Source organism: Adiantum capillus-veneris, chromosome 29, assembly GCF_014529385.1.
Source record: "Adiantum capillus-veneris isolate H3 chromosome 29, ASM1452938v2, whole genome shotgun sequence".
Lineage (NCBI taxonomy): Eukaryota > Viridiplantae > Streptophyta > Polypodiopsida > Polypodiales > Pteridaceae > Adiantum > Adiantum capillus-veneris.
In genome coordinates, this window is record NC_140959.1 from 12,531,123 (window position 1) to 12,558,882 (window position 27,760).

A 27,760-nucleotide genomic window follows, 5' to 3' on the forward strand; every position below is an offset into this window, starting at 1 on the left:
CCATTCTTCTTCGGTGAGAGGTTCTCACAACACGCAGAAGCTATCTCTTTCTCTTGTTCTCTCTCCTTCTCAATCTCACACTCTTGCACAAACGGGTGATGGAGGAGCAGAGGATGACTCGCAGCTTGTGTGTGCTCTTTCCCACATAGACACGCTTGCATATAAGTTTCCTACCGACAGACCGGTGTAGGCTAACGCAATAGAGGGCTGAATTTTTCCTCTTTTCGCGCATAGGCTGACTTTCTAAACAATTTTTCAGCCATCAAACAAGCTCTGGAAAACTAAATTTCAGCAAGGACGAACAAGGACCTCTCCCGCACAAAAGAAGACAGGAGTATTGACTATTAGTCAGGGAAAGAGTCAAACTTTTGTAACTTGCAGGACCGCTTCCTGGATTTCATTATTTCGTTGATCTTCTGCTCCATAGCTCGATCGATTTCCTTTGATGTCACAAGAGAGAACTTCGGCTTTGCGTTCACTTTCGATGCCCACTTGAAGGGAGGGTTGGCAACCTACCTGCTACCACCTCTCGTAAAATTCTGGGATCGGCTGCTCCATCAACAACTTTGCATAGTTGGGATCCTTTGAATACTTCATAAGGGGCTTAGCACAAGTGCTAACTTACAGCTTTCGTCGCAAATCTGCAAGTTGTGGATCCTCGACTAAAGATTCTTCGACTTGGTCATCTGACTTTTTGTCAATCGATTTGTAGTATTCCAATTTCCATTGCCATTGAGCGAGACGGCTTCCAGTTCCTTATCGGATTATCTGATAGAGAATCCATGGTGTGTACTACAAAAAGTCAAACCAGATCCTCCCCAGAAGAAGCTTCGACCGAAGCTTTGACACCACTGCAACCAGGTTGACACTGACAAGGCACTAATCTCACAGTAACGCACGAGCAGAATTGAAAACTTTAACAGTTCAACTTGAAACACACAATGGTCGCAACACGAAGTGGCAGAGTTTCACTCCCAGATGCACTCGCCCCAAAGTCTGGCACCCCTTCCAGTACTAGTTTTTATATCCATGAATTACAGAGTACAATTGCCAGCGAGTCACTCTGCAATCTACTACCAAGCTGATCTGACAACCAATCCCCCCAACTTGTATGGGCCCTTGGATATGTTTGTAGAGACATTAGAATTCAACATTGTAAAGTGAGACATCAACACATTACCCGATAGATAGTAAAATTTTATAGAAATTAAAGTGGACTAAAAACAAGCAAGCCTGTCCACTAGTTTGAAAAACATATGGGTTCTGGACAAGATATAATTGGTTATGTGCATAACTTGTATTGGAGTTCTACGTAGTGCGAGAAGTGCATCACTTGAATCTCTCCATGTGTCTCATTTTCCTGAAGTTATTAATCTAATAAGTAGAACAATTGTGATTGCAGTATGCCAAAAATTTAATGATGAAAAATAAACTCTTTTGCTTGAAGAGCATCTCAGTAAATGTCAATGGCAAAACTTGGAAATGGTCACACCTTACCTTCATCGCTTGTCAACATGTGATTTTCAATCAGCCTTTCAAAAGCCTATACAGAAAAAGCAATTATTAATATGGTCACCCATTAAATTCCACAATTCTCTGAGCTACCACGGCTTCAAGGAAAGAATGCACTCAGCCCTGATGCATGAATATACATTAGACAGTCCCTTCCTATGCATCAAGAACTTCATGATTTACTACCATGGCAGGCCCAGCAGAAAAATATTAAAAAACAGCCTTTGGTCAAGGACTTTACTGCAATCCCCTGCTTATTAATGAAACAAAGAGAGTGGGTTCAGGCACAAGAGCTCTTGACAGAACACCTCCTGTTCCTCCTTTGATAGATGTTTTATACTATGTAGTCCTTACCCCCTTTCTCCACACAGTTTGAGCACATTGAGTAACTGATTTAATTCTCAAACTCAGAGAGTCTGTGCTTTGCATAAATTATAAATTACAAACTGCAGAAGTCACCAGCATACCTCAAAACAATAAGGATCTGCCTTCAAAGCAGCTTGATACCTGCAAGAACAGATGCTCATTGTCATACATAATGCGATTAACTCATATGGCTTTGCATTCACAGTAAAAACAAATAAGCACTTGCAGGGTTCATCTGTGCACAACACCAAAATGTTACTAAATGAACAGCCTTCCACCACATGATCAGCAAACAACAAACCAGTTTTAAATGTGAAAGTCTGGCCAAGCGAGTACAGTCATGATGTCATCTGTCCAGAAACATTCCATCTGAGTATCAGCTCCTCCCCACAGAACCAAAGTCTCCATAAAACCAAAGTCTCCATACCTCCCTCCATGAATGGTACCAAACCCATTGGAACCCTCCACACTTGTACACCAAGGTCAAAGTCATTGCGTCATCTTAAATAGAACATACAACGGGGAGGTAGAAAACAGTAACAGGTGCAGAAAGAGATCAAGGGAACCGACCAACCTATAGAGCTTCAAGACTTGAGAAGGGGAAGAAGAAGAGAGAAGCTGAGCAAAGACTCAACAAGGTGAAGATCATGTAGGCATCTTAAAACATATATAAGCCTCACAAGAATGTGTCTTGACTTACAGCCCTACCCTTTAGACTTGCAAAAACTCTAGATTTAAGCTAAGGGAGAAGAAATAAAATGTTCCTCTTGAATTTTGGAAGAATTTAAAAATTGCAGCATGCTTGACAAACTGAATTTCCTATTTACAAAATAATATGTAGGCTAAACCAAAAAAAATCCAAAAAAGTGAATAAAACCTTGGGAGGTAGCTCTTAAAGTCAAGACCCCACCATGCTTTCTTTTGGTCTTTTAATACTTTGAAGCCCCACTTGAGGGACACGACCGACCCTATGAAATGCACAACCTTTCACCAAAAAAACCTCTTCTTGTAGATCTACTATGCTAAAGTAACAGCTCAGAATCGGTGGAACCATTTTGACACCCTCAACAATCTTAATGCCACCTTCCCCGTAGATGTGTGAACACGATTGTTGTAAGCAAATTCCACCATAGGCAAATACTTCTCCCACTAAGTCTTGTGATCAAAGATATAAGACTTCAACAAGTCCCAAACCACTGAGTTGGCTATCTCCGATTGCCCTTCTGTCTGTGAATGAAAACGATGACAAGAATTTAAGTTAAGAGTGCCTATATTCTCCCACATTGCTCTTCAAAACAGAACTTGGGGTCTCTATCCGACACTATAATTATAGGCATGCCATGTAATCTGAAAATCTGTGAGAGAAACAGTTTGGCCAAATGTGTGGCTTTAACAGTCTTATTTACTGGGATTGTAAGGTGTACCAGAAGGGTTTAAAGATTTTAGCTCAGATCTAGTACTCCGCACAAACACAAAGCTACTTTACTTCACTTATAAGGAACTAAATTGAACACAATGGAAGAGAGAGAGAGAGAGAGAGAAATGAAATGAAATGTTCTATTAACGTCTTCAAAAGGCCAAAATGACCTATGAGACCAAAAAGTTACAATTGGTGAATCTGATACCATGTCTGAGTACGGAAATTACAAAATTACAAAGAACTAACACTAAAACACTAAGGAGAAAGGAAAATTGGGGGGGGGGGGGGGGGGGGGGGGTTGTGGGTTCAGATGACATCTCTCATCAATCGTTGTCGGATCTCATCGACCTCATCCATGGTCAGTACTCTGGTTGGGCGTCTTGCATGTCGAGGTAGAGTGATATGTGTCCTCTGTTGCAGCCTTCGTCGATAGTGAAGACCCCTCCAGGTCGTGGGCGTCTAGATCTGCCAAGCTCAATGGCTCGGTCAAGCAGCGTACCACTAGTATGAGTAGGCTCTGAGATCTGTTGTAATGACTGCTCCGTTGGCTCTCCTCTGGCTGGTGTAAAGAAATCTGTGATTCCTCTATAAGACTGTCTTTCCCCTGATGTCCCTAGCAAGCTCTCCCTAAGTCTGCGCAGCTCTAGCAGGAACAATCCGAGACACCTCTGATCCTTGTATCTCATGACTCTAAAAAAAGGTCCGAACCCTTCTCTGAACAGGCAATGGAAACGGCCGCGTATCTCATAGTAAGCCGGGCAATGACATGTGTAGTGCAGCTCTGTCTCTAGCTCTAACATATCCTGGCCCCTGCCGGCACCCCTCGAAATCGGCCAGTCCACAGAGAGGGCTGAAAACAGAGGGTTTGTCCTTGGAAGTGAGGTCCAACAAGGGGATTTTTTTCAGGGCAAGTTTTTGGGCCGTTATGGTGCCAAAATTTTGCCAAAACGGGTGTAATCTAGTTGGATACAGGTGAAGATCCCCACGACTCTAGTTTTGTAACTTTACCCTCTAAAGGAATAAAGAAATACTAAAACGGGCGCCCAATTTTACTTTAAGACGGTTGACCTGAAACACTGGATGTACACTAACATCGGAAGGAAGAGCCAATTTATAGGCAACTTGGCCAATCTTCTTTGTGATCAAGAACGGACCACAATATCTAGTTGAAAGCTTATAATGCTTTCTTGTTCGCATAGCCTTGGAATCCTTGGGTATCTTCAAATAGACCCATATTCCCACCTCTAAAGTCCTTGGAGACCTCTTTTGATTAGCATAAGTAGTGACTCGATCACGAGCCATTCTTATACTATCCTTAGCCAATCCGAGCATTTCTTGCATGTCATATAAAAGATCACGATCTTTGCGTTCCTTGACTTTTTCTAAGCCAATAGCAATTGGGGATTTAGGCTCGAATCCATACATCAACATGAACGGGCTAAATCCAGCAGCAAAACGCTTGCTACTATTATAGGCAAACTCTAACTGTGGAAGATACCTTTCCCAATCAGACTGCCTGTGAGAAACAAAAGCTCTCAACATGTCCTCTAACGTCTAATTCATCCTCTCAGTTTGTTTGTCGGACTCACGATGGTCAGAAGACGACATACTCAATTGCGTCTGAAGATGAGCGAACACATCTCGCCAAAATCGACCACTTAACTTAGTATCTCGATCACTGACGATATCTTCTGGCAGACCATACAGCCTATAAATTTGATCGACAAATAGAACCGCCAACTCATGGCTTTTTATCGTCGACTTCGTTGGTATAAACTAGTATCTTCTGGCAGACCATACAGCCTATAAATTTGATCGACAAATAGAACCGCCAACTCATGGATTTTTATCGTCGACTTCGTCGTCCACAAACCAAATAGCGTCATTGCCCCGACTAGTATTTGGCAAACCAAGATAAAGTCCATGGAAATACTCTGCCACTTGGCATCTGGGATTTCCAATGGATGTAGCAGGCCAGCTTTCCTGAGGCGCTCTTCCTTATTGACCTGACACTGAGCGCATCTCTTCCTATAGCTCTCTATGTAAGAGCGCATTCTTGGCAAATAGACATATCGCTTGACCAAAGCCAAAGTTCCTTGGATGCTTGGGTGCCCAGCGCTAGGAACATCGTGGCATTCGCACAAAATCCTTTGTCGAACCTCATCGATTTCCGACACACAGACTTTTCCATTTCTGAATAATAGTCCACCTCTAATGGAATATTGTCGTTGTCTCGTCTCTATAGCACGACTTACTTGGGTCTCCGGACCACCCAAACCTGTACGCAAGTCATGCCCCGCTTCGACCTCGTTCCATATATTGCCAAAATGGCCATTGGAACGACATAGCCCTCGGAGAGAGAGGTAGAAGTCTGTCGAGATTTTAGCCATAGACAAGGCATTAACCTCCGGAATCTTGCTGAGTGCATTGGCAACTCGATTGCTGGATCCTTTTCTATAACGGATCTCAAAGTCAAACTTTTGCATAAGCTCAACCTATGTAGCCTTCCGGCCTCTGAGATCACCCTGATCACAGACATAGCGCAAGGAGTAATGATCTGTCCATGCAACAAACGTAGAGCCATATAAGTAGTGCCGCCATTTCCTTAGGGCGTGGACTACGGCGTAAAGCTCCTTCTCATATGTTGAATAACGTATCTCAACATCAAAAAGTTTCTTACTTTCAAACGCAACAAGATGTCCATCCTAGTATAATGTCGCACCAATGGCATAATCACTAGCATCCGTTTCAACCACAAACGGTTTGCTAGGATCCACAATGTGCAATATTGGCGCAGTAGTCACCAAGTGCTTTAGTGTCCGAAAGCTCTCGTCGAGACGCTCATTCCAAACAACACGGGGATTACCTATACGATGAGGACCCGAAGTCTTCGGCCCTTTCACCCCTCCTTTTAAAAGTTGTGTAAGCGGAGCAGCAACTTTAGAGTAATCCTTGATAAATTTGCGAAAGAATCCTATAAAGCCTAAAAAGGACTTTACTTGGCGCACATTCTTCAGATTGGGCCAATTTCGCACTTTATCTAACTTTTCAGGGTCGACGCGAATTCCATCGCGAGTAATGATGTGACCTAAGTACAGAAGCTCTTACTTGAAGAATTCACACTTAGAAGCTACAACAAGGAAGTTAACTAAAAATGGTCTCAGCAGATCATTCATCATGTGCTGAAACATAACTCGAGCATTGGTCAAACCAAAAGGCAAGACCAAAAACTCGTAGTGACCATAACGCGTATGGACACCTGTCTTAGGAATATCTTCCAATTTGATCCGTATATGGTGATAGCTTGATCATAGGTCTATCTTCGTAAAATACAACGCTCCATGGAGCCGATCTCTCAGATCGTCCATGCGCAGAAGCGGATACTTGTTCTTGACAATGAGCTTGTTCAACTCCTTGTAATCCACGCACAAGCGCATAGTGTTATCCTTCTTTCGAGACAGTAACACTGACGCTCCCCAGGGAGATTTACTTGGTTTCATACATACCTTTAGAAAATTTAAGGTGCCCACACATAAAAGGGCCTGGCCACTTTAAAAAAACAATGAGTCAAGGCACTTAGCGTAAAAAAAAGAATCCAGCGCTAGGCAAATACAGCGTTAAAAAAAAAGAAACTCAGCCGTAGGCTGCCGCATGGAGAGAAAGGGGATAGCAGACTACGCGTGCCTGCTTGTGGCAAGCATGCAAATGATGTGCCGATTCAGAGCCAGCCTAGAGGAGCACTGAACGAATCCTCTCACTCGCTCTCCCCTGCAGGCTCAAACTGCGCAAGCAGAAGAGAGAGGTAAATCTCTCTCTCTCTCTCTCTCTCTCTCTCTCTCTCTCTCTCTCTCTCTCTCTCTCTCTCTCTCTCTCTCTCTCTCTCTCTCTATATATATATATATATATATATATATATATATATATATATATATATATTATATATATATATATATATATATATGAGAGAGTTTACAGAGATTGACCAACCCTCTCTTTCTCTTTTTTTCTTCTTCTGTAAAGTCTGGTTTTAATACAAAAACCAGTAGAAGCATTAACAGAGTACTGAAAATCAATAATTTGCCAATAAAAATCAGTAAATATACGAGTAAAACCCTGATTTTCATCACAAAATCAGTAAAAGCAATAAAAATCCACCGATTTTCAGCACTTTCGCTTGCTAAATCACTGAATTTTGTCAAAAACCAGCGAGAAGCACATTAAACTTCACCTGCAAACATATTGATGAGAAGAAAATAATCAATTAAACAATTATTTTATCAAAACTCGCATGAAACAGTAATTTTCCGACTCAAACCGGCCCGTAGGTGTGCACACAATCCTTCGTGCAGCCACGTCGGCTCTGATACCATGAAACGTACACAGGGAGTGGATCTCCAAACTACAAGGACCTCCTACAGACACGCGTCGGACAAACCACCCGACCATGGCCACCATCCGGCAACTCCCCCGTGTTGGGGCTAGCGGCCAAGGACGTAGGCATGCACCTATAAGACCGAGTGTCCCATACCACCCGGCCTCACCTCCTCGAGGTGACCTCGCGCACTCCTAGCCTTGCGGGCTAACCACTGGCACTCTGCCAGTGGGGGTCGTTAACTGTAAATGAGGCCTTGGCCTCCCTTTTATAATAATGGCCGGCCACACTGGCCGTGTTCAAACCACATCCGCCCGGACACTGAACGCCCATCCCGATGGCGTCTGGGCTAGATCCCCTCTCCTGTGAGCAAGACATAACATCAACCCTTCTCAAAGCAACCCTATCGGTTTAGTAAAACCAAGGAGAACGAGATTCAGCGAAAATTGAAAGATTATCTCGACAGGGGTTTTGTTTGGACAAGTAACTCCCCGTGGGGAGCGCCAGTGTTACTTTCTCGTAAGAAGGATAACACTATGCGCTTCTGCGTGGATTACAAAGGGTTGAATAACTCAATGTTGAGAACAAGTATCCGCTCCCGCGTAAGGACGATCTAATAGATCGGCTCCATGGAGCGCTGTATTTTACGAAGATAGACCTGCGATCAGGCTATCACCAGATACGGATCAAACTGGAAGATATTCCTAAGCAGTGCTAGAAATTGCAACCCTTCCCACCCTTCCTTAGAGGTCTAGCCCTGCACATGCATGGCACTTTTGCGATAGGCCTTCCCAATGAAGAGCATGCCATTCAGAGGCCCCTTCCCAATAGACGGGTCCTTTGAAAATAAGCCTTCACTAGGAAGGGCAAGTTTTGAAAATGCCCTTCAAAGATAAATTCTATAAAATAGCCCAATAGAAATCAAAGTAGAAGGTTGCTTAGTTAAAACATGAGCCTAAGTTCTAAGGTGTAACTCGGATGTGCTACATTCAGGATCGACTCGTTTTAGTTTGAGCTTTGTGGTGGTAGGAAGTTTCTCCGATAGATTATAATTTGCTGTCGTGTGTCGTTTTGTCTTCCTATCCATTGGACATGTTGGGGTGGGGTGGCAAGGACCTCGATGTGGTGACTAGGATCATACAAACAATATAGGCAAGGACCTCAATGGGGTGACTAGGATCTTACAAACAATATAGGCATGAATCTTTTAAAGGAAATGAGGAGATAGCATTGAGGCTCAAGGAAACAAGTCACTCTCTCTCTCTCTCTCTCTCTCTCTCTCTCTCTCTCTCTCTCTCTCTCTCTCTCTCTCTCAACGCATTTATGGCCTCTGCATGGCTTCACATGAGAGATGAACACTTTCTATGTACACTTCTTTCTCTCTTTGCGCCACCCACTACCCTCTCTCCTACTTGCAGCTATAGCATGCAAGTAGGAAGCATGCCCGTTGAAGGGCCACTATATGCCAAGAGAATCTCGAACCACATCTTGGACCCTAGCCTCTACCCTTGCACAAACTCCTGGATCATGTTGTCCATGCCTTTGTTGCAATAGGCATTGACCAAGACACCTTCCTCTTTCTTCCTCTTGCACTCTCTTGCTGCATACTCTTCTTGTGGCACATGTTGGCTAAAGTGAGTGCTCTCAAGATGTGTGTGTGTATGTGTGTGTGTGTGTGTGTGTGTGTGTGTGTGTGAGAGAGAGAGAGAGAGAGATAAAGAGAGACGTGAAAATTAATGGTGATGCTTTTGGGGGGAAGAGGAGCAAACAGAGCTAAAGTATAATATACCAATATTCTAAAAATTTACTAACCATCAAATTTAATTAAAGAATGCCTAACGCTAGCTCCTCTTAAGTATGGAACAACAAAAGATATGCCAAAAGCAAGTGAATATTTCATAGGACCAAGAAAATTAAGGGGTATCGAGTGACGAGCTGGTGCATTTCTGCCTTGCATGATGAGGGGCGAAGTGTATGATGGCCCTTCCTCTCCGAAGGCCAACTAAGGAAATTCCCCTTCCCTAGGAAGGACAAGGACACCCTTCAATTTCCAAGCCTGTTCCTAAGACAGATTTCCATACGCATATGGTCACTAGGAGTTCTTGGTCTTGCCTTTTGTTTTGACCAATGCTCCAGCTACGTTTCAGCAGCTGATGAATGATCTTCTGAGACCGTTTCTAGGCAACTTCGTTGTTGTATTTCTGGTTGACATCTTGATCTACAAGCAAAGTTTGTCTGAACGCTTAGCCCATATACGCGCTGTTCTCGAAATACTGAGAACTGAGAAGCTTTATGCAAAGGCTTCTAAGTGTCAGTTCTTTAAGAAGGAGCTTCTGTACTTGGGTCACATCATTACTCGCGATGGTATTCGCCTTGACCCTGAAAAGTTGGATAAAGTGCGAAATTGGCCCATTCTGAAGAATATGCACCAAGTAAAATCCTTTTTAGACTTTACAGGATTCTTTCGCAAATTATCAAGGATTACTCTAAATTTGTTGCTCCGCTTACGTAACTTCTAAAAGGAGGGGTGAAAGGGCCGAAGACTTAGATCCTCATCGTAAAGGTAACCCCCCTGTTGTCTGGAATGAGCGTCTCAACGAGAGCTTTCGGACACTAAAGCACTTGGTGACTACTGCGCCAATATTGCACATTGTGGATCCTAGCAAACCGTTTGTGGTTGAAACGGATGCTAGTGATTATACCATTGGTGCGGCATTATACCAGGATGGACGTCCTGTTGCGTTTGAAAGTAAGAAACTTTTTGATGCTGAGATGAGTTATCCAACGTATGAGAAGGAGCTTTACGCCGTAGTCCACGCCCTTAGGAAATGGTGGCACTACTTGTATGGCTCTACGTTTGTTGCATGGACAGATCATCACTCCTTGCGCTGTGTCTATGATCAGGGTGATCTCAGAGGCCGGAAGGCTACATGGGTTGAGCTTATGCAAGAGTTTGACTTTGAAATCCATTATAGAAAAGGATTCGGCAATCGAGTTGCCAATGCACTCAGCAAGATTCCGGAGGTTAATGCCTTGTCTATGGCTGAAATCTCGACAGACTTCTCTCTCTCTCTCCGAGGGCTATATCGTTCCGATGGCCATTTTGGCAAGATATGGAACGAGGTCGAAGCTGGGCATGACTCGCATAGAGGCTTGGGTGATCCGGAGACCCAAGTGAGTCGTGCCAGAGAGACGAGACAACGACAATATTCCATTAGAGGTGGACTATTATTCAAAAATGGAAAAGTCTGCGTATCGGAAATCGATGAGGTTCGACAAAGGATTTTGTGCGAATGCCACGATGTTCCTAGCGCTGGGCACCCAGGCATCCAAAGAACTTTGGCTTTGGTCAAGCGATATTTCTATTGGCCAAGAATGCGCTCTTACATAGAGGGCTATGTGAAGAAGTGCGCTCACTGTCAGGTCAATAAGGCAGAGCGCCTTTAGAAAGGTGGCCTGCTACATCCATTGGAAATCCTAGAAAGTATTTCCATGGATTTCATCATTGGTTTGCCAAATACTAGTCGGGGCAATGACGCTATTTGGGTTGTGGTCGATAGACTCACATAAATGGCGAAGTTTATACCGACGAAGTCGACAGTAAAAAGCCATGAGTTGGCGGTTTTATTTGTCGATCAACTTTATAAGCTGTATGGTCTTGTAACAGACGTGGACACTCCAAGTCAAGAATCAATCGCGACAGCACCAAATAACCACTTCAAAACAATTCACAGATCACAATAGATTTGCACTGGCCCGGCGGAGTTCCGTACCTAGAGATATTGGCCCCAAAGACTGGCGCCCCTTTCGGTATTTCTTTTTATATTAATCAATCATCAAAGTACAAGAGAGCGGTTAGGGTTTCACTCTCAGACTCTGCGTCCAGATGCTCTGAGAAGTGAGGCCCTCACCACTAATTTAAAGGTTACAAGGGATGCCCAAAAGCAGAGCCCCAAAAGCTTTTAAAATCAAAAGCATCAGTTCCCTCTCTCTCTCTTCGAGAATCTTTTCTCTTTTTTTTAATAAAAAAAAGCGAAAGCAAAATTCGCATCGCTCATCATTTTCCCCACAAAAAAAAAAAAAGTCTTCGCTATTTTCGGAAATTAGGGTTTTTGGCAAAAATTAGGGTTTGCAAGAATTTTAGGGTTTCTGGCAGAAATTAGGGTTTTTGTTGTCCGCCACATCATTACTTTGTGACATACCCCCCTCTTGAAAGCATTGTAATCGACCGCGATTACGCCTGCAAAACCGACAAAAGCCATAAACCGTCTTAGCAGACACTGACTATTAGTAGACACTGACTGTTAGTACCTACGTACTAGGAACACACATCTAGCACATGTACAAAATCGACAGTCACATCACAGGACATCACCTGACATCACAGGACATCACATGACATTCAACATTCATTCGGATCTTAGACCACGATTTATCGGCAATGTAGCTAGCAATCACATCTAGGTCCAATCGGGACCTCATCGATGTCCAATTGACTAACCCCTATTGCAACCATTTCTATTCGAGATCAAGTAGACCAAAATGCTGCAGTCATTTCGTCTATCAGTTCCTGCACTCACAAGAAGTCAAGAACAAATCAGTATCATAATCAAGAATTCCATTTCATAAAGTCTTCCAGCAGAATACTGTCAGCTCTCAGTATCCCTGAAGCTCAAAGAGACATCAGTGACTTTAGTATCAAAATCAAGGCATCTGTTGACAAAGGAGTGGAGTGACTCCCCTCTTGTGCATCCCACTGCACCAGATCTCCGGCCAAGCTGAATTCTGGGTTCCATTTGGAGTAGACTATGCTAAACCAAAACATCGAGGTAAAGTTTCACAATCCGAGGAGTATCTGCTAGGTCCTCCTCCTCCATCCACTTCGCATCAAATGCAAAAAAGTTCTTGAACTAAACCAAGAACCGCTTTCGGACTTTACCTTTCTTCGTATCATTATGTGCCAAAATCTGTTCAGGAACAACGATCTCCTCGTTTTCTTCCAGTGCGGGTTGCTCATCAGGCTCCCCATCATCAGGCACATCACCCTTAACAGGGTTCAAGAGACTCACATGCAATGCATTGTGAATCTTCCAAGTATCTGGCAGTATCAATCGGAAGGAGACATCATTTATCTTTTCAGTAATCTGGAAAGGTCCGTAGTATCACATACTAAGCTTTGGAAAAAGCCTCTCCTTTCCCTTTTTCTTTCGCAGGCGTGCCTTCTCAAAAGTAAGAGCACCCAATCATCCTCCTTCAATTTCAAGTCGCGACGATGGCGATCCACTGCCTTTTTATTTCGTTCTTGAGACTCCTGTAAAGTCTCGCGAACCTTGGCAAAAGCCGTATCCAAATCTCGCGAATATTCATCCGCTTCCAATATCTAATCTTTCCTGCTCAAGAAGGATGGAACCTTCGCAGCACTTTCAACAATCTCACATGGCGTCTTCCCCGTCGAAGAGTGTATCGTGTTATTGTAGGCAAATTCCACCAAAGGTAAGTTCTTTTCCCATTGAGTCTTTTGATCCGAGATCCAAGACTTGAATAAATCTAAAATCACTGAATTAGCAATCTCAAAGTGCCCGTCAGTCTGCAAGTGGAACGATGACGAGAACTGCAACTGCGTGCCAATGTTCTCCCAAATTGCCTTCCAAAACCAACTCATAAATCTGGGGTCTCTGTCGGAGAGAATCGTCTCAGACGTGCCATGTAATCAAAAAATCATCGTGATCATTCTGTGTTCTTGGGAGATCAAAAATGAAATCCATTGCAATACTTTCCCAGGGGTGGGTGGGTAAAGGCTGTAACAATCCCTTTGCCTTATGCCTGTCAAACTTGACCTTCTGGCATACCAAGCAACTACGAACAAACTCTTCCATATCCTTCTTGAGTCTCCGCCAAAAGAAATATCTCTCTACCCCTTTCATGGTGGTAGCAATGCCGCGGTGACCCGTAAAAGGTGGACAGTGGCAATCAGTCATAACCTTTTCCATCAATGGTTGTGTAACGCACAACATAGTCTTTTTCATCAAGTAGCCTTCCCGAAGGGAGTATCCAGCTACTGTCTCCTCATCTCGTAGCCGTGTGAAAATATCTGCAAAATCTGTATCTGTGGCATACTGATCGACCATATCCTCGAAGCTCCTATGATGTATCGCGGAAATAGCCAGAACCAACGGTTTCCGAGACAAAGCATCTGCCACCACATTCTTCTGTCCCTGCACATGGACAATCTGGAAGTGAAACTGTGACAAGATGTTCGCCCACCGTATCTGCTTTTCCGAAAGCTGCTTCTATGACAAGAAGTAGCGCCACCTCTGATGGTCTATAAAGACAGTGTAATCCGCTCCGAGTAGGTAATGCCGCCACTGAGCAAGAGCTTGGATAACCGCCAAAAGCTCTTTCTCATAGATCTGTGTTGTCATCTCCGGCCTAGAGAACAAACGACTCTCGTAAGCTATGACATGGTCTTCTTGCATCAAGACCGCACCCAGACTACGACCACAAGCATCACAATATACTTCAAATGACTTCTGCAAGTCCGGCAAAGTCAAAATAGGTCCCGTAGTCAATTTCTCTTTCAATGTCCGAAAGGCAGTCACCTCTGTGGGTCCCCACGAAAAAGGTACTCCTTTCTGTGTCAAGGTATGCAAAGGGGAAGCAACCTCTGCAAACTTTCGTATGAACCGCCTCTAGTACGAACACAGTCCCAAGAAGCTTCTAGCTTCATGGACATTCCGGCCAATCACGGATAGTCTCTATCTTGGCCGGGTCCATTTGCATTCCTGTTGCTAACACAATGTGTCCCAAAAAGTGTATCTCTGGTAGGAAAAAATTTCACTTTTCTTTGCATTAATCACTAACGTGTGATCTCGTAATGCCTGAAAGACTTGAAGCAGATGATCTCTGTGTTCTGCCTCATTCTTGGAGAAAACAATGATGTCGTCAAAGAAAGTGCCAACAAATAGCCTGTACTCTCGAAAAATCTATCCATCATCCGGTTAAATGTCGCAGGAGCATTGGTTAAGTCAAAAGGCATCACCAAAAACTCAAATAACCCAAAAGTCGTCCGAAAAGCTATCTTGTAGACGTCTCCCGGCGCTATTCTGATCTGATGATATCCACTCTTCAAGTCAATCCTGCTAAAGCACAAGGATCCCTGTAATCTGTCGAGTATATCATCGATCCTAGGAATCGGAAATCTATTCTTGATGGTGATTTTGTTGAGAGCTCTACAATCGATGCACATTCTCCAAGATCCGTCTTTCTTCAAAACCAACAACACTGGAGAGCAATACGATGAAGTACTAGGCTCGACAAGACCCTTTTCCAAGAGGTCTTTCACTTGGTTCATAATCTCTTCATTCTGTGCTCGGCTCACACGGTAGGGTGGCCGGTTCGGTGGCGTGCTTCCAGGTATCAGATCAATGGTTTGATCTTCAGGCCCTCTGAAAAGCAATCGGCATGAGTGTGGAGAAAAATCTTGGCGTTCTTTTGATCAGGTCAAAACATATTCAACCTTTATCCATCGTTCAGTTCTCTTCCAAAAGAATGAGTAAGAAACTGAAGTTCATCAAGTACAATCTCTAAGCCCTTCATTTATCAAAGTCGCTTTCTCGGCCCATTAGTCAACCACGGCGTAGTTCTTGTGGTACCAAGGGATCGTGAGTAGAACGTCACTCGCGTGCCCTGAACACCCCTGTCATTGCAAACGAAGTTTGCCAATGCTCGGTGTAATGGCAACATCCCATCCGGGTGCAAGTCGAACTACCTCCGCCTATGGCATCAGTCTATTGGGCGTAATTCCAAATCGAGCTGCCAATTCCAAGTGAAAAGAAGTTGGCCTTGGCTCCTTCAAAAGAGCTTCCTGATCCTTTACTTTGCCCCAAAAAGCGACAAAGTTTGTACTTTCATTCATTTGATTCGGTGCAAGTCCCACGCCATGTGGTACCAGTTTTGCTTTTCTATCTGCCTTTTCTGCCACATTCCTCAGTTGCTCTCTAACTCTCAGACCTGTCGTCGTTCTTATCATTCTATTCTTTCTGTGCCTTTTTAGAGCACTTCGCGGAGATATGTCCATGTTCCCTGCATCCAAAGCACTTCCCCTCTCTGATGAAGCGAGCTCTCTCCTCAGGAGTAAGCTTGGGTCGTGCATCCTTTTTCTCTGGGTTGCTCTTTTTCTTTCTACTTTCATTCCCGGAAGTCTGTTCGGCTCGTTGTGTCATGGCCTCATCTGTGGGGTAGATCAAACTGCCAGAGTGAATGGCAAAGCCCCGCTTCGCATGACTCATCAACTCCTGAATAGAAGTTGACTTCTGTTCCAAGCAGTGATCTCGGATCTCTGTAGGTAGACCCAAGGTAAACCGCTCAATCTGTTCTCTGAACGAGATCTTCTTGAATGAAGAGGCGGGTAGAAAAGAGCTCCAGAATCATTCACAATAAGCATTGATTGTATCTTTCTTGGTCATCCGAAGATGGTTCCAAGCAGCTCGTATATCTCGCTCAAACTCTTGAGTCAACCAAGAAGAAATAAAAAGCCTCTTAAATTTCAATCTTGTTTGAAAGAAGCGTGGACCACCAAGTACGAGCATTCCTCGTGAAGTAAGAGGTAGCTCTCCGAATCTTGGAGTGCTCTGAATAGCGTCCTCCCGCGAAAGCGATGTCAAACTACTGTATAAAAGACAAAGCCTTCGAAGCATCTGAGTATCCTGAAAAGTATCAAACTTGATCGAGTGGCCACCTTCCTTAAACTCTCGGACTTTCTTGCTTTTATCTTCGAGAAAGTCATTCTGGTTGGCTTTGTAAAAATTCTTCTTGTTCGCATAAAACTTTCCGTCATCGGAATCTGAGCTGTCTGTAGACGAGTCCTCAGTAGAACTGTCAGTCTCTGGGCGAGATGTAGCCTTCTTTGCCTTTTTCTTGCCCTTTCCGAAGCTTTGTTTCTTGCTTCGCTTTTTACCTTTTTTGTCTTCTTCGCTCGAATCCGAGGAGCTAGAAGAACTATCGGAAGAAGAAGAAGAAGAACCGAGTACTCCTTCAAATCGAACACGCTTCTTCTGTTTCTTTGCCTTGTCAAAAGTCGACCGACGACCCAAATAACCTGGAAAATCAATGCTTTTCTTTTGCTTTTTGCCGTGCTTTTTGGCTTTCTTTTGCGCGTCAAAAAGCTGAGCAATCCGTGCATCAACCACGTTCTCCAGTTCCTTCTCCGTATATTTTCTTGGAGGCAGAAGGTTTCTTGAGAGCGGGTTTCGCGAGTGGTGTTGTGGTTCTTTGCCACTCCATCTGTACCTCTTTTAAAGAGGTTTGGTTCATATATTTTGCCATCTTCGGGTCCTTGGCAAAATTGAGCATCATCTTTGTTGCATCGCCAATCAATTGACGACGCTCCATCTCTCTTTGCTCCGCTTGAGTAGGCAAAGGCGGGCGATACTCTCTGTCTGAATCTTCGTTGTGATCCCAGCCCGCATCTCTAGATGCAGAGGGAGCCGACTGATCATTGCCTGAAGCCATAGTTGCCGCGGAAAAAAAATTCGAGGATAGGATTTCTCGTAGCAGAGAAATCGGCCGTGCTCTGATACCACTGTAACAGACTTGGACACTCCAAGTCAAGAATCAATCGCGACAACACCAAATAACCACTTCAAAACAATTCACAGATCACAATAGATTTGCATTGGCCCGGCGGAGTTCCGTGCCTAGAGATATTGGCCCCAAAGACTGGCGCCCCTTTCGGTATTTCTTTTTATATTAATCAATCATCAAAGTACAAGAGAGAGGTTAGGGTTTCACTCTCAGACTCTGCGTCCAGATGCTCTGAGAAGTGAGGCCCTCACCACTAATTTAAAGGTTACAAGGGATGCCCAAAAGCTTTTAAAATCAAAAGCATCAGTTCTCTCTCTCTCTTAGAGAGTCTTTTCTCTTTTTTTTTATTAAAAAAAAAAAGCAAAAGCAAAATTCGCGTCGCTCATCATTTTTCCCAAAAAAAAAACAAACAAACAAAGCCTCCGCGAATTTCCGGAAATTAGGGTTTTTGGCAAAAAATTAGGATTTGCAGGAATTTTAGGCTTTCTGGCAAAAATTAGGGTTTTTGCTGTCCACCATGTCATCACTTTGTGACAGGTCTACCAGAGGATATCGTTAGTGATCGAGATACTAAGTTCGCTCGTTGATTTTGGTGAGATGTGTTCGCTCATCTTCAGACGAAGTTGAGTATGTCGTCTTCTGACCATCCTAAGTCCGACGGACAAACTGAGAGGACGAATCAGACGTTAGAGGACATATTGAGAGCCTATGTCTCTCACAGGCAGTCTGATTGGGAAAGGTATCTTCCACAATTAGAGTTTGCCTATAATAGTAGCAAGCATTCTGCTACTGGATTTAGCACGTTCATGCTGATGTATGGATTTGAGTCTAAATCCCCAATTGCTATTGGCTTAGAGAAAGTCAAGGAATGCCAAGCTCGTGATTTCCTGTATAAAATGCAAGAAATGCTCGACTTGGCTGAGGATAGTATCAAGAACGGCTCGTGATCGAGTCACTACTTATGCTAATCAAAAGAGATCTCCAAGGACTCTAGATGTACTTTTCTTTGGTCCTTCCCCTGACAACTAAGGTTGTTCCTTTGCCTTTGGCCATTGTCTTTCTATTGGTTTCTTCAGTAAGCAGACTTCCTTCTACACTTGCTATGTTCAAACCATCCGGAGGTGCAGAATTACTCAAAGCTGTGCGAAAAGACAATGGGTCTATCTGAAGATACCCAAAGATTCCAAGACTATGCGAACAGGAAAGCATTATAAGCTTTCAGCTAGATATTGTGGTCCGTTCTTGATCACAAAGAAAATTGGCCAAGTTGCCTATAAATTGGCTCTTCCTTCGGATGTTAGTGTACATCCGGTGTTTCATGTCAGCCGCCTTAAATTAAAATTGAGGGAAGCCAACGTTGTTGTGCCCATCGAGGAAAAATGTATGGCAAGATATCCAAACTGAGTATATTCCTCGAGAACCAGAGGCAGTTTTAGATCATCGTACTTGTCATTTGCGCCAAAAGGCTTATGACAAGTACTTAATTAAATGCAAGGGTCAATCTGAAAGGTTTGCTACTTGGGAACGAGTCAGGGCTCTGAAAGCTCAATAGCCCCATTTCATTGATGAGGACGTCAATGGTTCTTAAGGGAGGAAGTATGTTATGTCCCGCTCATAGGAGAGGGGATCTAGCCCAGACGCCGTTGGGATAGGCGTCCAATGTCGGGGAGAACGTAGTGTGAACACAGCCTGTGTGGCCGGCCATTTTATAAAAGGGAGACCAAGGCCTCATTTGCAGTTATTGACCCCCACTGGCAATGCGCCAGTGGTTAGCCCGCAAGGCTAGGAGTGCGCGAGGTGACCTCGAGGAAGTGAGGCCGGGTGGGGACGCTCGGTCTTACAGGTGCACACCTACGTCCTCGGACGCTGGCCCCAGCATGGGGGAGCTGCCGGATGGTGGCTATGGTCGGGTGGTTCGTCCGACGCGTGTCTGTAGGAGGTCTGTGTAGTCGGGAGATCCACTCCCTGTGTATGTTTTAACGAGGCATCGAAAACTTGTTCTTGACGGTCATCTTGTTCAATGCCTTGTAATCAACACACAAACGAGACGAACCAAGGTGGAAAGGTACGTAAGGTACGGTACGTATTCGGTACGTCCTGCACGTAGTACCGAATGGATTGAGTTGTTAGGTACGTAAAATTCGTATGGTTTTTTTTTTTGAAAGCCAAAAACCTACAATACAGTCTATACTTGATAGTATATTCATAAGTATAACAAACTACAAAGAGCTTCATAGTGATCTTGATTTAGTATTTACACACTGCATGATTACACACTACACAACAGACGAGACTCGAAAAGTTTAAAGTACTGGCATGACATACTTCATAAATGGTAAACCATAATCTCATCAAACAAAAGGTACATCCAATGATAATTCATCCACAATAAACAAAGGTGGAATAAAGCACTAGTCCTGACTCAATAAAGAAGGAAACTAGGAAGCATGCTAAGATGCTAGCAACCGCAAAGTACATACTACATACTACATGGCAATCAAGATACTCAAACATCCCTATCGGACTCTGAAGATGAGGAGGCCATGTCTTCTTCTGTCAAGACATTGCCCTCCTCATCAAACTCTGGCTCAACAATGGTGGGATCTCCTGAAGCACTTGCCTCCAGTAGCTCAAATGGGTCATCCTCCTCCTCAGTCAGAATGAGACGCACTGCCTCATTCGCTCGACCACGACTACTACGCACAGGCAGCTTGCCTCCGCAAATGCTCTCCCATCGTGCTCTCTCTAGATCTGCAACCTCCTTGCGAAGAGGGATGGCCACGGCTCGTGCTCGTGATCTAGTGACCCGCCGATCCACGCTCTCAAGCTCTCTATGAAGCTCTCGAAGAATCTCCTCTTACTTATCTCTGATCCGACAATCCATCTCTTGTGCAGTAGGATCTAGAACCATCTTCACTTGAGTCGGATCTACCTGCTCAAAAGTTTAAGTAGCCAAGTATTAATTTTTAACATCGAGTCTCTCATATCCAAGACTCATGTAACAATGATCTATTATTAAGACTTACCTGCTTGGGTGACCCCAAAGCATGAAAGCTACGCACGAGCTTCATGTTCGCTCGACAATAGATCAACTTCTCCAATTGCATAGTGCCCCTTGATCTGTATCCTCATCTACATCCTGAGAACGTCGTGTCCTTTTCCTGCTAACGTCCTTTTCCTATTGAGTAGGTGCATCTGGAAAATCTGCAAACAATGCATCCTACAAGGCATCCTATGTTGCCTCATCTGCTTTCTTACCCTTGGACGAGGGAAGACCCCCTCCCAGAAAGTGCTCTAGAATCAAAGCATCCTTGATCTCTTGCGGAACAAGCTTGCATCCTCCGCATTGGCCTGTAGTGCCGATACCAGTAAGGTACCTCAACACACGCGTCACCGTACTTGTCTTCTACTTTCCACAATATTTGAAAGTCCAATGCGTGTTCCTGATCCTGCTTGCCCTCCTGTATTTACCACCGCAATGACATTGGTGTATGCGCTCCAGACTGGGTTGGGTTTGCGAGGCATGGTCGACCTACACATGCAGTAGGAACACGACATTGTGACTAAAAGGCATATACTATCGCGAGAGAATCACAAAGAAATGTGCGAGGGAGAGAGGGAGAGACAGAGGCTTTGCTTTCTTACCGGTAAACACGCACGAAAAGGCTCTGCAGATGGACTTTGCAGAGACTTTGCAGGTTGCAGGTCACTGTTACAGACAATCACCAAAAAAATAAGGTACCCAGACTAAACCCAACCAAGAAAAAACAAAAGGCCTCACGCGTAGGGTTTTTTTTTTAAAGTCAAAAAAAACATACACTACCCATCCGTACCATACCGTACGGTACCGTACGGAGCAGTACGTACGTCCGGATCCTTCCTTGAGACGAACCAACCTTCTTGCAAACAAACAAAATAGGAGCAGCAAAAACACTTACACTAGGACATATGAATCCTCTGGCCATCAACTCCGTGAGTTGCCGCTCTAACTCTTCTTCCTGAGTCTTGTTCAAACGGAAGGGAGCCTTACTGACAGACTGTGCCCCCTCCGTGAGTTTGATGCGATGGTTCTCCGGCCGCTCGGATGGGAAACGGGGTGAAAGATCATCCTGCAAAAAGAGATGCTTAAACTTGGTAAACAAAGCTGAATACATGTCTGGAGTCTGAATGCTTTGGGTAATTGGAGCGGCATAGATGAATGCCACTTGTGCTCCTCTTCGTAATTCGCGCTTCGCTTGCACATGAGAAATGAGAGGCAAAGAATGTAGACCCTCCTCACCACGAATGATCATGGGAGAGTCACTTTTGGCATTTAAAGTGAGAGTATTGTCCGCTCAATCAATGAGAGGCTTATGCTCTCGAAACCATCTAATACCCAAAAGCATACCACATCCTGAGAGAGGAGACACAACAAATTTTCGACGGCAGACAACCTATTGAACTGTAAACAACACATCAAGGCACTCTTGCGTAACGAGAGAGTCCATACCGAGAGCGAAGCACGACACCTCAAGAGGAGATGTCTAGCTAATCTCTAGGGAGGCGCTCTCTACAAGAGAGGCACTAGTCACATCATACATACTACCTGAATCAAACAATATGACAAAACGCTGACCCTTCACATGACCATAACATTTAAAGAGAGACTCATCAATGTGTGTATCAGAAACATGTGAAGACTCAGATTGATTCATTAAAGTTCTTGTGGTAGCTGTTGATTCTTTGGGTTCTATAGGTGGGACTGTCTTAGAACAAGCCTTCTTAATGTGACCCTTGACGTGACATTGATAACATCTACCTTCCTTTGCATAAATCACTTGTTCTTCAACCGTCATGTATCCTCCTATAGTTTCTTGTGCGGCTTTTTCATCCAAGGTTAGCTTAGGTTTTGCCGGTGCTTTAGCTTTACCCTTAGATTCATTTTGAGAATTCTTTTCCGAAGGATTAGAGGAAGATTGGCTAGAAGAGTTATCATTTTTACATGACGGGGTTGTTGGAATCCGCTTCTCGACTTGTGCTACCTGATGATTTGCCCACGTCCTTGAGTGACTCGGACTTCGAGGTGAGAACCTGTAGGACCAACTCTTGCATGCGTTGGTCTCTCTGTGCCTCACTTTGTATTATGTAATTCCAAGGCCGCTCGTCTTTCTTCGGCCGCCATGTGCGCTTGCTCATGCTCACGCTCCAAGGCTACCCTTCTTTCTTTGGCCGCCAAAGACGCTTGCTCGGGCTCGCGATCAAGGTGGCATGTTGCGCCTCTTGTTGTAGCATCATGTACATCGTCAACTTGACCAAAGCCTCCATAGGATTTGGTGCAAATGGTGGCGTAGATGGGAAAGGAGGGCCGGAAAAACCTCTTGGTGAGGAAAATTCTTCTTCACGACCTCCATGCTCATCACCTTCTGTAAAGTATCCATTCCGCTTTGAGTGATGACCATACACTGAGATCTTGGGTTCTGAAGTTCACGAGGGACTTGGGTTCTTGTGGTTCTTGAGTTCTTGAGGGTCTTGAGATTCTTGGGCTCTTTAGCTTGCAATATGTGTTAGAGAAGGCTCTTCTCTTACCCAAGCTCGACTCTTCCCTGCGGGCACACCCCTTGGCGGCCTTGCGCTCACACCAAGGTTGCTTTCCCCACCTCACGTCGATTGGCCAGCCGCTAAGTGCACGGTCCGCTCTCAATGAGTGAATAGAGGAACGAGGGGAGGCCGGACAAGCCCTTCTTTCTTGGGTTTCCTGTCACTCTTCAAAAACACAATTAGAAATCGACACGCCTAAGTGGACTTGGGTTATGTGCGACTGCAACAAGCAAAAAAAAATTCTTGTGGTTCTTTTCTTGAGCGATACAGGACATTGTCAGAGCTTTGATACCAATGTAAGGTGCAGCGGAGTGAACGTTGAACTTTGCTCAAGCCTCAAGATGAGTGCTCCGAACTGTGCTCAACGGTTCCTTTTACTTATGGAAGGGAGAGCCTTCCGTTCCTTTAGTGAGAGGGTGCAAATGATCACAAACAAGTGAAAAGTCACTGTGAATGAAGGTGTTGAAATTGAGAGAGAGAGAGAGAGAGAGAGAGAGAGAGAAGAATTCGACACCAGACTATTGTCAAACCCTCCTCCAAGGGCCCCTCTTTTGATGGTGAGAGAAGTCTATGCTATTGATTGCACAAATCTGGTACAAAGGTGCTTATGCAAGTTCCTGATGCAATGGTGACCTAAGTCAGAGACGACGGCGACTACGACGCTGATGACTGCTGACTGAAAACGCTGACTTCAGTGGCTGAATACGCGGCCATTGCTGGCTGAAAAACGCTGGTACATCTGGCTGGAAAACGCTGCTGAAAAACGTTGTTGCGGGCTGGAACAGACTGCTAAAAACGCTATTGCAAGTTGCTGATTTTATCTGTTGAAAACGCTGTACAAGCTGAGGTAAAAACGTTGATGCAGGCTATGTAAAAACGCTGGTTGGCTGATCAAAAAACGATGGTAGGCTGATCTGCAAAAGCTGGTTTTGTTGAGGTCTTGTTGAGGAGAAATACTAGAGGCCTGCTGCAAATTCTGTCTGTGCTCTCTTGGTTTCGTCTCCTTCTCTGAGTAACTGCCAGGTTCCTTTTATAATAACTTAGCAAATTTGCCCTACCCAGTTTCCAAACAAAGTCACTTATTAATAATAAGTGAAAAATGGCTAAGATAGGGAAAATGGGTTCTGTGCACTGTAAAATGCTCATGATGGCTACTGACTGTAATGCTGATGATCATGCTATGTGCAACCAGAGGATATGCAACTACTCTAAGTGCCTGGACATGCACGGTCTGCGCACAAGCTCACAAAGGTGCAAAAACACTTCCTAAGCTGACCTAAACCATGGACTTGAAGTAGCTTGTTCACATGCACATAGGGTTAGATGTGCACGTGACACAAAAAGCATGTTTGTAGAGCTTCTTAATGCAAAAAGGAACTCTTATTTCTTCATCTCCTCCTCCTCTTGTCGTTTCTTCTTCATCCAACTCATAGCTCCCATCTATAGGTTGATGTTTGGATCAGTCTGCTCGTCAAAACAGCAAACGATTGATGCAGGCACTGTAAAGCTTTCCTTCCATCTTTCTCTCTTGCAATAGGGAGAAAAAAAAAATCTGTAAACTTGAAAGTGTCATCTTGCTTTGTCTGCTCTTGAATGGACCAGTATGCTGTTAGAAAAGCGCACGCCTGAGGCTGATATCACTATAATAGGAGGGCACTACGTGCCAACTGAAAGAATAAACTAGAACAAACGTTTAGCACTTAAAACACAAGACACGGAGTGGTGAAGTTGAACTCCAAGATTCCACACAAGACACAGAGTGGTGAAGTTCAACTCCAAGATTGCAATGGCCCCAAACTGTGGCGCCCCTTCTTTATATTGCTTCAACAAGGTACAACTCTGGCTTGGCTCTGCTTCTCCCCAAGATAGAATGCCAAAGAGAGAGTCCACACCACTTATGTAAAGACCCTTGGCTTGTCCAAAAGTATCTCATATGAAAAGCAATAGTTCTAAAAGCTACTACTCCAAAAGCAAGCGCCCTCTAGGTTGGTCCGTAAAGTGTGTATAACAAACTGCTGACGTGTCAAAGCCTAAAGAATGGAGCCAACTTACAGATGTGACCGAGGGGCCTAAACTGTCACAAAGTGATGACGTGGCTGCCCGAGAGTAGAAACCCTAACCCTAATTTCTGCCAAAAATCCTAATTGCTGAAACCCTAATTCTGGAAACCCTAAACCTAAAACCTGCAAAACCTAATTCTGGAAACCCTAACCCTAAAACCTGCAAGCCCTAATTCTAAAAACCCTAACCCTAAAACTGCAAAAATCCTAACCCTAACCCTAAGGATAGTAGGGAGATTTCCGCGTTTTGCGTTGGCTGATGACATGGCAAGCTATACGGATTTCCATGATTTACGCTGGCAGCCTTTGGCTTTGCTTTTTGGACCAGAAGCTTTTGAGTTTTGAAGGCTTTTCACTGGAACTGCTTTTCAAGCCAAGGGCCTTTAAATATGAGGTTAGGGCTCATTCTCTGGCATGCTTCCTGACGAAGGTGCATAGTCTGGAGTACCGGCTTGTACTGTGTTGATGCAATATAAAGAAATACCGAAAGGGGTGCCAAGGTTTGAGGCCAATACTCTCTGGGGTGGAATTCCGCCACTCTGTGTCGCGTGTCGTCTCTCTCTTTCAGTTCAGTTGTTATTGAAGTGCTAAAAGTCTGTTCAGTCTGTTCTTTTCTATTGGCACGTGGTGCCCGTCTAGTGACAGTGTGCCACGTCAGTTGGATTTTCGTGATTTGCGGTAGGTCTGTACAAGTCTGCCACGTGGTACATCATCAGCTCCTACACAATCTGTGGGGACGTGTGTGTACTTTATTTAGTGTTTAGGCCCCTTGACCAAGGTTTTGTAAGTTGGTTGGGCTAGGATTAAAAATCCTAGTGCTTTTCGACTTTTAGGCCCTATCCGCTGAGCTCAGTAAGTTAGTAAAACTTCTATTTCTTTTGCTAGAGTTTAGGCCCCTCGATTGGGATCTAAGTTGGTCAAATCTTCAGCTAGTGCCATGTTACCAGATTGTTAACAATTTCAAAGTAAAAGTAGGGATCCAACCTTGAATTGGTGAAATCTAGATCAAAACCATTGAAGTGGTGTTTGGTAGTGTTGCATTTTGTTGATGGGCAGAGGAACCTTTGTGAAAATTGTAAGCATTGAGGCGTGTAAAAGTGTGACAATTCATAATTAACACACAATTAGAAACTTAATGATACGTTAAAAGAAATAGTGCGATCAACGACACAAACTAAGGATGGAAATTAACTTGATGAGAAGTACAATAGGTGCTCTAATATAGAAGAGGTAAGGTAGTATAAATATATGAGATTTATACTACCTTACCTATGAGGTCATCCCTTATGTCACTAATAGCTCTTCTATATTAGAGCACCTATTGTACTTCTCATCTTATTTATTCAAAATAATGGGTCACACGAGCTACTAGGCTAGATAATGTGCCACACAGGTTAATATCATAGTTACCCGGAACGCGGAACGAGGACGGCGACGGGCCTCCTTGCGGAACGGGGGAACGGGAACGAATCTGGAACGGGAGGCTTAAAAAACACCCAAATAATGCTATTTTTAGCGTTATGTGTTTGAATACTAGTACTAGAGTCCTTGGACTCTAATACCCACAAAAAACACGATTCGAATACCATTCAACCTTATTATGACTTGATTGGGATGTGCGGTGCCACGCCCATGGATGATGGTACATACACAACATTGTAAAAACACAATAACACATGTAATTACAGATTAGAGCTCTCAAAAATAATTGCGAGTAGAAGTAAAAGATTAACACTTTTCGCTTAATTTTGGCTAATAAGGCCCGCCAAGGCGCTACAAAAAAACCAACGGTTACGTACACCATAATGAGACTACGAGGGGGTCAAACCAATGACCACAATACCAAACGACTAAAGGTGACAAATACCATAAAGATGCTACAAAGAGGGCAAGCAGCCATACAAAAAGGTAAGAATAATGGAAGTCCTAAAGTCGCAACTCTCGAGTCTCAAGACTCAAGACTCACTAGCCTGAAAGGCCTCCCAATTCGTAGTAGCCGGCTGTACATCATGGACATCCTTCCATTCCTCATCATCGAGCTCTAGGCTCGGCTCGATCTCAGCCATGGATGAAGTACCTAGTGTTGGTGGCTCTGCATCTCCACCTGCCTGAGGAGCCTCTTGCTCCATCTCCCACTGTGTAAAATCTCCCATTGTGTACAAGGATCTGTCTATTTGTCTGCACACTTGCAAAGCATTTTCAAATTTGCGCTGACAAAGACAAGATCATTTGCCTTCTCCACTCCAAATGTGGCTAAAGGTACTCCACAATTGCTCCAAGCATGAGGTACTAACTGACTAGCTAAGAATACGGATCGCAAATCTCTGAAGCTCAGGGCCATCATAGCCATAGTCCTCCCACCAAAACACTGAATCTATCTTCCTGCGATCAATCTAAGCATCTGAACTGCCAAATGACCCCCGCATCTCTCTGTACTATCTCAATTGATCTCTGACAATGCATCGCCCATCTCTGCCTAGAACCATCTTGTTTAAGATCTCTGTAAATTGGTTCATGACTTCTCTATCTGTCTCTTGCTCTGCACCTTGGAACTCTGGATCCACCATGTACACTGCCCCGTGTAAAGGAGAGGCATGGATCTCTTCATATCGCTCTGCTTTCGGCTCAAGTTGTGCAAGCTGCTCGATCATGCGGTCCGTAGCCTCATAAACCTTGCCATCCAAAACTCGAAGCAAATGAACCACCGGTTTTACATGTGCGTATAGACTCTTGAGCTCCTTCCAAAACTCAAGATCCTCTCCCTTATCCTTGCACAAAATCCCTGCAACTGTCTTTGCATAGGGGGAGCTGGTGAACTCATCACTGATGAAGACCTGTCAGACCGCATTTTGACATTCAGACAGCCTACGC

General features: G+C 44.2%; 1 protein-coding gene across 10 annotated transcripts in view; it reads right to left on the reverse strand.

Annotated features, from left to right (window-relative positions):
• The window catches only part of APC6 (anaphase promoting complex 6), an 81,449-nt gene that overhangs the window by 48,156 nt on the left and 5,533 nt on the right, over positions 1 to 27,760 (reverse strand). For all 10 annotated transcript variants that reach the window (XR_015187198.1, XM_086506349.1, XM_086506345.1 and 7 more), the window contains 2 exons: positions 1,980 to 2,019; positions 1,498 to 1,543 (listed from right to left, as the gene is read on the reverse strand). Coding sequence is in view for 9 of the 10 variants with exons in the window: in XM_086506349.1 (XP_086362475.1) it covers positions 1,498 to 1,543; positions 1,980 to 2,019 (86 nt within the window). In the remaining variant the exon portion in view is untranslated. The remainder of the gene's footprint in view (positions 1 to 1,497; positions 1,544 to 1,979; positions 2,020 to 27,760) is intronic.